The sequence below is a fragment of the Pyxicephalus adspersus genome, chromosome 5 (assembly GCF_032062135.1).
Source record: "Pyxicephalus adspersus chromosome 5, UCB_Pads_2.0, whole genome shotgun sequence".
In the NCBI taxonomy this organism is placed as follows: Eukaryota; Metazoa; Chordata; class Amphibia; order Anura; family Pyxicephalidae; genus Pyxicephalus; species Pyxicephalus adspersus.
Window position 1 is genome coordinate 65738933 of NC_092862.1, and position 12619 is coordinate 65751551.

Sequence of the window (12619 nt, forward strand, 5' to 3'; positions counted from 1 at the left end):
AGCACAGAATATAACTGGGTATTAAGGCTTTAAAGTAAAAATAACAGTGACTGTTGATCCAGGGAACATCCGATTGCCTCATGGAATCAGGAAGGAATTTTTTTTTTCCCTGCTGAAGCATATTGTACCAGGGTTTTTATGGCTTCCTCTAGACCAACTATGTCTTATAGGGCTTTATATCGGGGATATGTTTATTTCCCTAGTGGTTGAACTTGATGGACTTAGTAGACTGTAACTTTGACTTAGTTTCACTTTGATTTAGAGAAATTATCTGATGGCCTCCTATTCCCATTGATTTGCTAGATTTGAGTGGCATGCTGTTCAAGATACCTCAGCTCCTCCATGTGCAAGCTTCATCTCCAGAACACTTCCAATACCCTCTGGCTAACTTTATAAGAATACAAGAAAAATAGTGCAACTCCAGGGGTACCAGAAACGGGAAACAATTTTCTACTCACATAGCATTTGGAGTAGCATTGCAAGAGTATCGTATTGTGTTAACAATGAATTCATACAAAAAGTTTTGGAATTTAGGCGTTACTCCCTATTGGATAACTTAGGTTAATATAAATGCAAGCTTTTAGAATGACTAAGATACCTTTCCTAGACTTTATAAAAATCCTTGTATAAAGCCTTAAGAAGGGATCTAAGTTAGCCAGTAAAGGTAATCATTTAAACTTCTGCATAAGTAGTATAATTAAACAAAATATGATATAACCCAACCCAAGTGATTTTCACTTGCGTCTTTTAAAGGAGTAGTATAAAACCCAGATGGGACATATCAGCAAATTCTGCACATTACTTTGGATATTCTAATGCGTTTTATTCTAGTTGGCACTTAAAAAAAGTCCTTAAGCTTACAGGCCAGCTACCGATTGAAAAATATTGACTTAATCTAGCTATGAATTCATATAGGCAGCACTGTATATTTTAGGGAGTGTTCCAAAAAAAAGATAACATTGTATTTGTGCTTGGGATTAGATTTCTTGTTAGATGCTTCTCCCTTCTTAAGTGCTATTAAATTTACATGAATCCAAAATGCCACAGCATGTCATCAGAGCCAATTAATGTCTCCGTGTTGCTGAGGACTGCGCCCATTTTCTGAGTAAGACAATTTTGGAGCTCAGGCGGAGCAACCTATACAAGCAAAGTATTAGCTATGCATTTTGTTCCTCTCTTCCTCATTCCCTCGGAGTCACCTCAAGCCTGCAGCTAAACATGAAAAATGATGTCCCAGCCAATGCTTAAAAACAACCTTCTCAACTGTATAAACAAGCCAAGCAGCTTACATACTTTTCCAGGTGTCTAGACACGGAACTGCAGAGCTGATAATACAGCAACATTCCTAGGTCAGGGATGTGTGTCCGGGATTGTCAGGATCCTCAATACAAAAGAGGAACATCATTCACCCTGCTGAGTAGTATGCCACTATTCTATGGCTTCCAGTCTACCTTTGTCATGGACAAAGATGGCAGATAGACTTCCTGCAGCTAATAAGATTTCAAGATGAATTGCCTTGTGCTACAGTCAACAGCGTAACCGTCCATCTACAATAGTGGCCATTGTCATTGATGACACTGCTTGTGCAAATTATCCAGGAGTCAATAGGAGTGTCTAGTGGGTTAAATAATAATATAATGAATTAAGTTGTATTGTGTGAATTTGTTGAGGCAACTTTTGATTATTCTTGTTTTTTATTTTTTTTATTTCAATGCCATTATTATGAAATAAATGACCATTAAACATTTTTTACAAATGTCTGTAAAATAACACAATAGCATTTATTGATAAGTAAACCACCTAATGATCTCTAAATATACAGTCCATGGCCTCACAGGAGCAGGCAAACTGGGATTATAGAATCCTGCAAAGCAATCTTTGTGTCCCCTTTTTCCTAATTAATTTCCTTAATAAGTGTTTAAAATAGGTTTGGAAATGTGCCATTACAATTACAAATAGAAAAAAATGTGACTATCTTTCTTAATTATAAAAAACATAATAACTTAAATATGACATAAAAAGTAAATGTTTGATACCACAAATGTGTTTGTAATCATATTTTGAATCATTTGGATGATTAAAAACCATTGACCATTTTATTCATTTATCTAACAGCTGGGGGTTGTTATTCCACTTAAAAGTTTACAGTACTCATTTGGTAAATTATTCATATTTTCAGATTCACATTTTAATCCATATTTTCTTTTCAATTAAAGTTTATAATGAAGGTATAAGAAAGTATTAAATGTATGATGCTGTCAGCTAATAAAAAATATCAAAGACCACTAACACTCAGTATGCACCTGTCTGCCCTTATTTCTTACTCTAATGAAGTATAAAGCAGTGAATGTGACATTCACTGAACATGTACTGCAGCAATGTATGTGCATATGTTTTACATTACTGCAACTAATTCACCCGCAGTGAAGGTTTGGTGAATGCTGCACTGATTTATTAATATGCCCCCAGATTGTTGCCCATTACCGGCTTTAATGTGGTTTGATTAAATTGCAATGAGTGGATAATGTTTTGTGGATGGATTGGTGGATATGAATTGTTAATAGTTAGCAATGAGCACTCTGAAAAGACCTGCTAAACTAAAAGCAGGCAGTAACAGGAATGTCCATAACTAAATATGAATATTGGAGATATATATATATATATATATATATATGATCAATAGTTACATAAGGCTCTCATACCAGTTTAATTATACCAATTTTTAAGGCCAAACTTTTATAAAATTTAGAGTCGTATTAAAGTTTTATATATTCAGCAATATTTTTTGCATTTTCTAATATAACTGTAAATATTATTACCAGCATTTTTGGATAAAATATTTCTGAAACCCTGTTGACCCTATTTCATTCTAGCACACATTATATATTTCAGAACCAGTGTTACTTAAAAGCAGGGAAGCCACTATTATATATTTAATTTACATCAGTCTCAGTGTGAACTTGTATGCATTTCAGGAAAAATGTACCTTATGTTAAACATGCCTTATTTTAGGACCAAACATCACACTACAATACCACGTACTCATTTCCCATATTACATATTTTCCTGCTTTACAGGACACTGTTGTGTCTTTAACAACACAGGGGTCTCCCTTTAAACTGCAGCAGCTCAGACATCAAGTAACTGATTTAATAAACTGAGCTTATCCTGACACCAAGGCAAAATTATACTATGCCTATGTCCAAGTTCTGTACATGGTCAGGGAATTATTTCTGCCATGCACCCTACCAAGAGTGATCAGTTAACAATGATTTATTTCATTAGGAAGTACCAGAGCAAAAAAAAAAAAAAAGCAAAGAACATAAATATTGGTATACAAAATACAATATATGCACAAAAAGGCAATAAAATGTGAAGTCATTTGTGTCATTGTGTACATACATCATACAATCCTAATAATTTGTCACAAGTTAGTGTTAAGAAAGTGGGCAATATATATATATATATATATATATATATATATATATATATATTTAGTTATATATACATATATCACAGCTATTCTATCAAAACCATCCATCAGTTTATAGGTGTGTACTATAGAAAGTGACTATAAATAACCATGAATATTAATAAGTGCTCAAATTGCCTGCCTTTGAATATGTATAATGTTATCATAAAAGGAAACATTAAGTACTTTTCAATCTTTTATTGCAAATATACCTGTTAACAAGTAGAAAATATAGCACAAGATAGTATGACTTACATTTGAATTTGTTACCAATTGTCATGGAACAGTTTAAGCCTAAAATGATTTAAAATTATATCCGTGTTATAGTGAAACTAAACATAATTTAATTTAAATGTCATAACAATAGGTTGTTTGCTTGGACAATGGCAGTTACAATTCTATAATGTATGCTGGATTTGCATTACACAAATTATATTTAGTATATTAGACACAATATACTGATGAACTGATGACCTAGTGTGCATAATACCTTAGTAAATAAGCCCCATATGCTGCTGCTGCAGTCCGTCAATAGCTTCTGTGTCCTAGCATAGACTATTTTGTCTGGGTTAGGTCAGGTTCTACCTAAACTGACCTCTTTATTTAGGTAATACTGTCGATGAAAGCCTTGATGTGATGCCATTGTATTGAAAAAGATCCCTCTAGATGTTTACCTATAATGCTTGAAATGACTTTTAAGCCATTTGAATGAAGATAAGAGACAATGCACACAGGTTTTACACAAATGCTGGAAAGGTGATAAAATAAACATCAAAGGTAGATCAAGAGATATATCCTATCCCTTGCAGTTCACAACAAAGGCAGGAAGCACAGGAAACCTACCCCAAGCATTGACATGGAGTTATAATTTACACGTCTCAAAGTGTACTTCACTCTGTACTACATGACTAGGGTACAGCAGAGAAAGTCATGAACTGCACCCTCCACCAATTCAACTCCACCTCCCCTTATCCAAATAAGAGACCACAAAACCTTAGTTGGATTAAATTTGTCATAGCAGTTCATTTTATTACCAATAGGTGAATTATATAACATTTTTATTCAATATACATAAACATTTATACAACCTCAAACAAACATCACCAGAAATTGTTTTCCTTTTTACAGGTCCATGAAAAATCCCCCCATCTTTTCCCTTTACCAAAACTACCTCCGCTTACTAACCAGGTCCCCAGCCGCTAGCACACCGCCTCAGTGACAATTAGTGGATAAGCACATTTGTCCACCTAGCCCCCATAACCACCAAGTGTCGTGCAGGTCCACCATTAACTAAAAAAAACCCATACCCTGATGGGTCCCACCCCCTTGTTTCCTTGCTTCCCAAAACCTTAACACCTTCATGGACCTAGGAAAAACCGCCCCACTGGCGCCATGACAAATGCCCTGAAAACTGCAAATCCATACAGGGAGGGAGGGTGGTAGCTGCTCGTTGTGGAAAAAACTACTGCCCCCTCACCCTTGTCCCCCATTTTATAGCCTGCCCTCTACTCCTCCCTTAGCCAGTAAGCCCGCCAATTACAAAGGTTTCCCCTTTCCGCACTTTTTTTTTCTTTTCCCGCACTTTTTTTTTTTTTTAATTTAACCCCTGCCTTTTCTGCCTTCCCTCCTTACCCTGTCATGCGGCCCTATGCTTAAGGCTAGCTCCAGGCCAACTTGACTAAGGTACAGAAGAGGAAGTCATGAATTGCACCCTCCACTAATTCAACCCCACCTCCGCCTATCCAAATAGGAGACCACAAAACCTTAATTGGATTAAATTAGCCATAGCAGCTCAGTTTATTAACCAATAAATAAATGATATAACATTTTTTTTCAATATACATAAACATATATAAAACCTCAAACAAACATCACCAGAAATTGTTTTCCTTTTTACAGGTCCATGAAAAATCCCCCCATCCTTTCCCTTTAACCAAAATTACCTCCGCTCACTAACCAGGCCTCCAGCCGCTAGCACACCGCCTCAGTGACAATTAGCGGATAAGCACATTTGTCCACTTAGCCCCCATAACAACCAAGTGTCGTGCATGACCACCATTAATAAAAAAGACCCATACCCTGATGGGTCCCACGCCCTTGTTTCCTTGCTTCCCAAAACCTTAACACCTTCATGGACCTAGGAAAAACCACCCCACTGGCTGCCATGTCAAATGCCCTGAAAACTGCAAATCCATACAGGGAGGGAGGGTGGTAGCTGCTCGTTGTGGAAAAATCTGCTACCCCATCATCCTTTTCCCTCTTTTTATAGCTTGCCCTCTACTCCTTCCTTAGCCAGTAAGCCCACCAATCACAAAGGTTTTTTTTTCTTTTCCCACACTTTTCTTTTTCCGCACTTTTTTTTTTTTAAACCCTGCCTTTCCTGCTTTCCCTCCTTACCCTGTCATGTGTCCCTATGCTTAAGGCTAGCTCCAGGCCAACTGAACATGAAAAAGATCTGAGATACTAATTCTGCTGTTCTAAAAAATGTGCAACACTAGATTTACTGTCTGGGAATATACATTGATCCATAGAATCCAGGCAGAAGTTTTCATAAAAATATTTCTTGTTAGTTGCTATAGGTTATGCACAGTGCAGCTCATAGCTATCCACAATTATATACCTAATAGCTGCATGTATGATAATGATAGGCATCCTATTGTATTTTTTTATGCATTTTAATCAATCTTATATCACCTTATATATAACAATTAAGGAAATATGCAAGGATAAAACACAAAGTGTTTGCATTCCTCATACCATGGCGGATAAGCCTGTGAATATATTGCAATATTGAACCTTTCTTTAATATAAAGGATAACTCCATGCTATGTGTCATGTATGAAGTTGCAGGCACTTGTAGGCTGTGAGCTCATTTCTTGATAGATGATTCTTCTTTTTTCAGCTTTTCTTGCTCCTAGAGATGAGGCTGATCACAAGGCTGTGTGTGTTACCTGGTGCACCTCTGCCACCTACAAGTCACAGTGCTCTCTACACCTGGAGACACCTGCAGGGATGAGGGGGGGAGAGGGGTGTGCAGGCTCAGTGACAGGCAGACAAATATGTTAGGACAATTAGGCTTACTCATAATCCTAATTACAATTAAAGTGCTTTAGCTCAGCCCTCCCCCCCATTGTAGGTGAAGCCTGTGATTGGCTGGAGATAATGTGGGTGAGTGTGATGACCCCTCCCACCTCTCTCTTATAATAGGCGAGGCAGGATGGAGAGGGAGAGCCAGTTAACAATAATAATAAGAGCAGGCAGCTGCTGGGAAGTCTCAGACTGAAGGGAACAGACATCCCTTGACAAGACGTGCTTGGACAAACCACCGTGGTGGCGCTTTAATAAGACACCGAGCAGGTGCTGGAGATGAGACTTGTAGCTGCAGTGATCTGACACAGCACAGAGCACCGGTCCATGAGCCAGAAGTGAGCCAGGTACAGCAGAGCTATGAATGTGGACGGCTATCCCCGAGCTGCTTATATGGACAAGGTGTGCAGCAGCGACCAGGACACCAGCATGCCCTCCCCTCTCTCCAGCCGGGGCGATGAGCTGGGCTCAGATGGAGACTTTGTAGCCAACAGCCCTTCCCAAGTCCTGTGCCCGAGAGACTCTGACACAGACAGCGGGAGCCTGGGAGGCGATGAGGAGGAGGAAGAAGAAGAAGAGGTGAGACAAGAATCTGAGAGGGATGATGAGGGCACACATGGCACTGTAGGGTGCACATCCCAAACAGCTGAAGGGGGCAAAGCTAAGACTTACACCCGACGCCCCAAACCACCTTATTCATACATTGCCCTTATAGCGATGGCCATCAGGGACTCTGCCAGCGGCCGGCTCACCCTTGCTGAGATCAATGACTACCTGATGAAGAAGTTCCCATTCTTCAGAGGCCAATACACCGGCTGGAGGAACTCTGTCAGACATAATCTGTCCCTTAACGATTGCTTTGTCAAAGTCCTCAGAGACCCATCTCGGCCATGGGGCAAAGACAACTACTGGATGCTGAACCCTAACAGTGAGTACACCTTTGCAGATGGGGTGTTCAGGCGTAGAAGGAAGAGGCTGAACAGGGTCACCAAGTGCCTTAAAGATCAGGAGCTCCAAGGGTTACCTGAACATCATCAGCACCACTCAATGGCTTCATCCTCAGGTGCAAGCCGGGTGCCAGGACAGGTGGCATCATCCAGCATGCTTGTCCTACCACCTTCATCACCATCCTCCTCCTCTATCCATCCGTCCTCCAGCACCAGGTCTACCAAGGACTCCAGCTCAGGCACCAAATTCTCCAGTTCTTTTGCTATTGATAGCATTCTGAGTAAGCCTTTCCAAAAACGAGAGACTTTAGATCCGGACAGCAAATCAAGTGGAAAGCTTATGTGGCCAACAGGTGCATTGCTGCATTCCCCAGCTTCGGTTCCTTCTTACCCTCTCCTGTCCTATTCTCCATCATCTGCACTGCCTCACCCCTCCACCTTGTTCCCACTCAGCCACCTAGGCAGTGGCTCATCCTTGCACTTACAACTCTATAGGTATTGCATGCCTGAAGCTCTTCTGTTCTTAATGGATCCTAGAGGTGAAGGACAGCAATTGCCTTCTGAACCCAGAGAAGATCATCAGCAGAGTCGCCGTGCTTCTTCACTTCATCCCCATCTCCTGGCACCCCCCAGTTCCTCTAAGACCTATTCAGAACATCTGGGGAACAATGACATCCTGTGCACCATGCGTTCCCCTGGACCTTTTCTCCCCTACCGGCCAGAGACATTGTTAGCCTGACAATGATGAGAGTTGTTGTCTAGGGAAGGTATGTCCAGATTTAGTATCCCCATCACAGCAATGGGTATTTAAAGTAGCTTCAACCTGTGGAGGTATAATTTATTTCCAAAGAGTCAACCACATGGTTCCTAATGAAGTCACTTACTTGGACTATATTTGGGTAATGCAACTGATACATTTCTTTTTTTTAAAAAAAAGTATAACCTAAAACAATTTGTTGCTTTATTTTGTAAGTGCCTTGCAATAGTTTACCTTCCCTAGATCAGGGCTGTGTCTACAACTGACAGTAAGGAATTTAGACTCATATGGCATGTCAAGTGTATGATAAAACTGGAAGCCATAGGTCTAGAATGCCAAATTCCTTAGTAATGTGATTGTATTTCTTCTAAGTATGACCAGGGTCTATTTAATGGTCCAGACTGCTCTTAACTATTGATGTGGCTGTGCCACTGACACTGCACTGGTAAATGTGTTTATTAAGAGGTGAATAAGTGACCTTTTACTGCACTTTTGTTTTTTGTTTTTTAGATTTATAATAGACAAATTAAACAAGATGCTTTGGCGATACATTTTTTGTAATGCATCAAATTGTCATTCCAGAGTTCTCACTAACCTAGACCTGGGCCAGTTACCTGGCTGTTCATTCTTGTGTCCTTAAACTGTATATATTTCAGCTATCTCATTTCTGAGATGCCAGGTCATTGGGTAATTATACCTGTCAGCATTGTGCCAAAAAATGATAGTTTTTTTCCAGGTCATTTCTGCTGTAATCACCACTGTGCCAAAAGTAACTAAAACCAAATGTTTTGTTTCCTAAATTATTTATACTAAAATTGTTAAAGACGAGTGACCACTAAGTAATTGTGGTTCCATGATTAAACTGGAGACTTCAACGTGTGTTCAAATCGAGCTAAACATAGATTTTATTGTGTTGTGTAACAGTGTCATTCCAGGAAAGCCCAAACACTGCCAATACTGAGCAGAAATTGTCTGTTTTTTTAAATGTTTTATATGTATATTTTATTGAACCTAAAGCATACAGCTTATTTTCAAATAAAAATGTTGTTAAAAAATAAACTAATTGTCGTGACGTATTTAGTGATTCAGCAGTTTGCTTTGTGATGGTTGAAGGGAATTCCATAAAGCTCATAACATGAAAAGTATGTGATTTGCGTGAGAAATAATAAAGACAGTTTACAGTGACGGCTGAGAGGAGAAGATCTGGTTACGCTAGAAAGCTGCTCACCTTGTAGGAGGGGGGAGTCTGGCCTGTCAGTTCACTCATCTTCACTCCTTCTTATCTCTAATGTAACCACAGATCTGTACTAGACTGAACACCCACATCACTGCCCTAATCATACACATACCTGCCTAGTACAATTACAAACACAGGCGAGCAAACTTGTCTGAGCCTTTTGACAGCTGTAGGACAGAATGATCCATTTTATTTAGCTTCTGGACATTCCTAGGAGTACTTTCCCAATGTACTGCAAATACTCGAAGAAATATTTACAACTGTGCTTATTCGGGATTATTAGGGGGAGCAGTATAAGTCCCAGTGGGATTAGTAGTTACAACTACTACTAATAATATTGCTACTTCTAATAATCTGACACAAGTATGATCCATCTTTCATCACTCCCAAGAGAAGAAACCAGACAGACTATATACCTTTTGTTAATTTTGAAGCGGGGTGCAGCTTTTTGGCACTAGCCCTGGTGTAGCAGAGAAATGGGTCATGGTTTGTGGGAAGGGAGCAGTGCTTGGCACCAGCACAATTTTGGCATGTTAATAAGATGTCACCTGGCATTTCATTTGTGCTTTGACGTGTACGGCCAGAAAGGAAACCGATGCTGTCACAGAGTCATTGTATTACATTACTTAAGTAATGGGTTATTTTTCAAATAAAAACAAAAAACACACATAGACTACAGTGTGATTGTATAAACCCCATTAGGTTTACTGACAATGATATTGTGTGGGGACCTAAAATTTTCTATTCTATTTATATCTAGTAAGAATGAATATCAGGAAGGCCCCTGCATGTCATTATTAGTGGTAAATCTATAGAAGATCAAACAGACTGCAATAGTCACTGTACTGTAACTGACCACACTGTCCAAGTGGACATAGCCACTCTTATTATCCTCTATTCCAGTTTTTATGGATTGCCTTTAATGTCTTATATCAGGCAGAGTGCTCTTTTATAATGCTAGAAGGCAGGGAATACTAATACAGTATGTGACATTTCTTATAAGCATAAAAAATATATCCCAAGGTAAACCCTTTTTTAGTTTTGTATGGCATAGGTAAAGGATAGATACTCTTTTATCTTTATTAGAGACATTTACTCTGTTTACATTGTTACCCAATGTCATCAGGAGTGTAGAAAAGTCCACGTGTAGAAAAATCCAAAATTTTAGATCTGTTCCTAAACCAAAAGGTGCAAGGAATTTTCCCCTGAAAAAGTAGGATCACTTGTTCGGGGAACAACTATTTAAAAAGGAAATTTCTGTCACTTTGGGAGTATTCATATAACTTCCGGTTGTACTTCTGCTACAGGAAGTGAATCAAAATTCAGTTGTATACTGGTACACAGACAACAAAACACAAGTGTGCAGCAATTTCAACTCATGGTTATTCTTCCCTAACCTTTTATTAAGTGGTGGCTATACATACAATTAAAATAAATTCTGACTTTTTGTAGAAATATAAAGGGGGTTGCATATTATAAGTACCAAATTGATATTGGTATACCGGAGTGCCACTGAACTCTTTATGGGAGCAGTTGTATGTCTTCAGTTTACATGTCATTCGGGATATATGCATTTATGATGGTACTAGAAAAATAAAGTGTAAGTCCAGACCCCCCTCCCTTTCTAAGAAATAACATAGGAAATACATAAAATTCCATTTTACCTAAATCTGTAATAGCTTGAAGTTCCTGGTCCAAGTCTTGTATTTTTTTCTCTTTACAGGTGATGTCTCTTTTGGGGGTGTCCATGGTATTTTCTGCATGAAGTGGCCGATTCCTATTGGCTGTCTAGCAGGCGAGGAGCAGTGGTGATGTCAGCTCACAGCCTATTAGAGATTTCCCTCAATTCCATCATATAGCCTTCCTATGTATATGTCTAGAACTGCAGGTTGTTCTTGATGCAGGTGAACTGCTTTAAATTGGACCTATACTAAGAGATTAAGAAAGTTGCTATTGGTGAATTCAAAAGATTGCTATTTGCCTAATGGTATTAAAGTTAGAGGATCAGAATACCCTGCAACAGGAAATGACCGGCAAAGACATTTATGGTAGGATGACCATATAAAAGTTTATTGGTAGGTAAATGTCCAACAGAGACAGTTTGATGCCATCACAGCAGGTGGGCACCTTGGAGCTCAAATGCAAATATCTTACCAGCCCTTAGGACAAATTAGAAGCCTGTGCCTTCTGCAATAAAAATCCTGACTGCTTGCTATTTAAAATTGCAGAAATATAGTTCTGCTTTAAGCTACCTGTAATGGTATTTGGTATTTAGTCCATCAATGCAACAGAGACAATTTTTCCAGGGGTACTTTGAAACCTAAAAATGATTTCAAGGGTTTCTCAAGGGTAAAAAGTTTGGGAAAAGCCGGTGTGTACTTTGACAGGCATCAAGCAGTTGTTTATAAAGCCATACTTTCTCTGACAATGTTTTGTAACCTTTCACATTTACACTTGTGATTCTAATGGTTTGAAAAATGATACTGTCTTTACAGGTTGAAATCAAGGAATGACAAGCATGCTAAGAGAATGCAGATTTATTGTTTTTAGTTATGCTTCATAATGTAAGCCCATTGTCTGTATAAACATTTCAATGTCTTGATGGCATAATAAAATTGATTTGTGAAAGAAGCCCAAAAGTAGGGGGCCAAAGACAAGAGAAACACAAGTGAAAAGTAAAATGCAGTTATTTTAGGTACCACATCCAAAATTATTGGATTTATCATTACTGACTGATAGGAACTAGTAGGATCCAGCAGCACTACTGACGCACAAATTCCTATTGAAAAATGTATACAATGTTTACATAAGCATTATTTCAACAAAAACAGGATTGTAAATTATGTTTAAAGGACTAAACATAATAGTTTAGGTGGACATAAACAGGGTGCTGGCAGGGTGCTTGCCCTCAAATGTAAGCAATCAACAGGTGCTAATAGACCCTTGGCATTCAACTCCGCAGTTTTTAGTTAGAGTTAGACTGACTTAGTTTAAAGACAGTGCATTTTGCAAAACAAAATGTAATTTTTTGCATGACAGGGTAGCTCAGATCTTTAACCCCTTTCTCCAGAACTTACTCCCCACTTAAACGTTCTCCCTATTAAAACACTTACCCCCAC

At 38.7% G+C, this 12619-nt stretch overlaps 1 protein-coding gene across 1 annotated transcript; it reads left to right on the plus strand.

The window, feature by feature from the left end:
• The first annotated feature begins 6719 nt into the window (after window positions 1-6719).
• FOXQ1 (forkhead box Q1) lies at window positions 6720-9339 on the plus strand. The gene has a single exon (XM_072411790.1). The coding sequence runs from the start codon at window positions 6920-6922 to the stop codon at window positions 8243-8245; it is 1326 nt and encodes a 441-aa protein (XP_072267891.1). The 5' UTR covers window positions 6720-6919; the 3' UTR covers window positions 8246-9339.
• Window positions 9340-12619: the final 3280 nt, after the last annotated feature.

Coding starts and splice junctions, on each gene's coding strand:
- FOXQ1 (XM_072411790.1), top strand. CDS start 6,920: ATGAATGTGGACGGCTATCCCCGAGCTGCTTATATGGACAAGGTGTGC.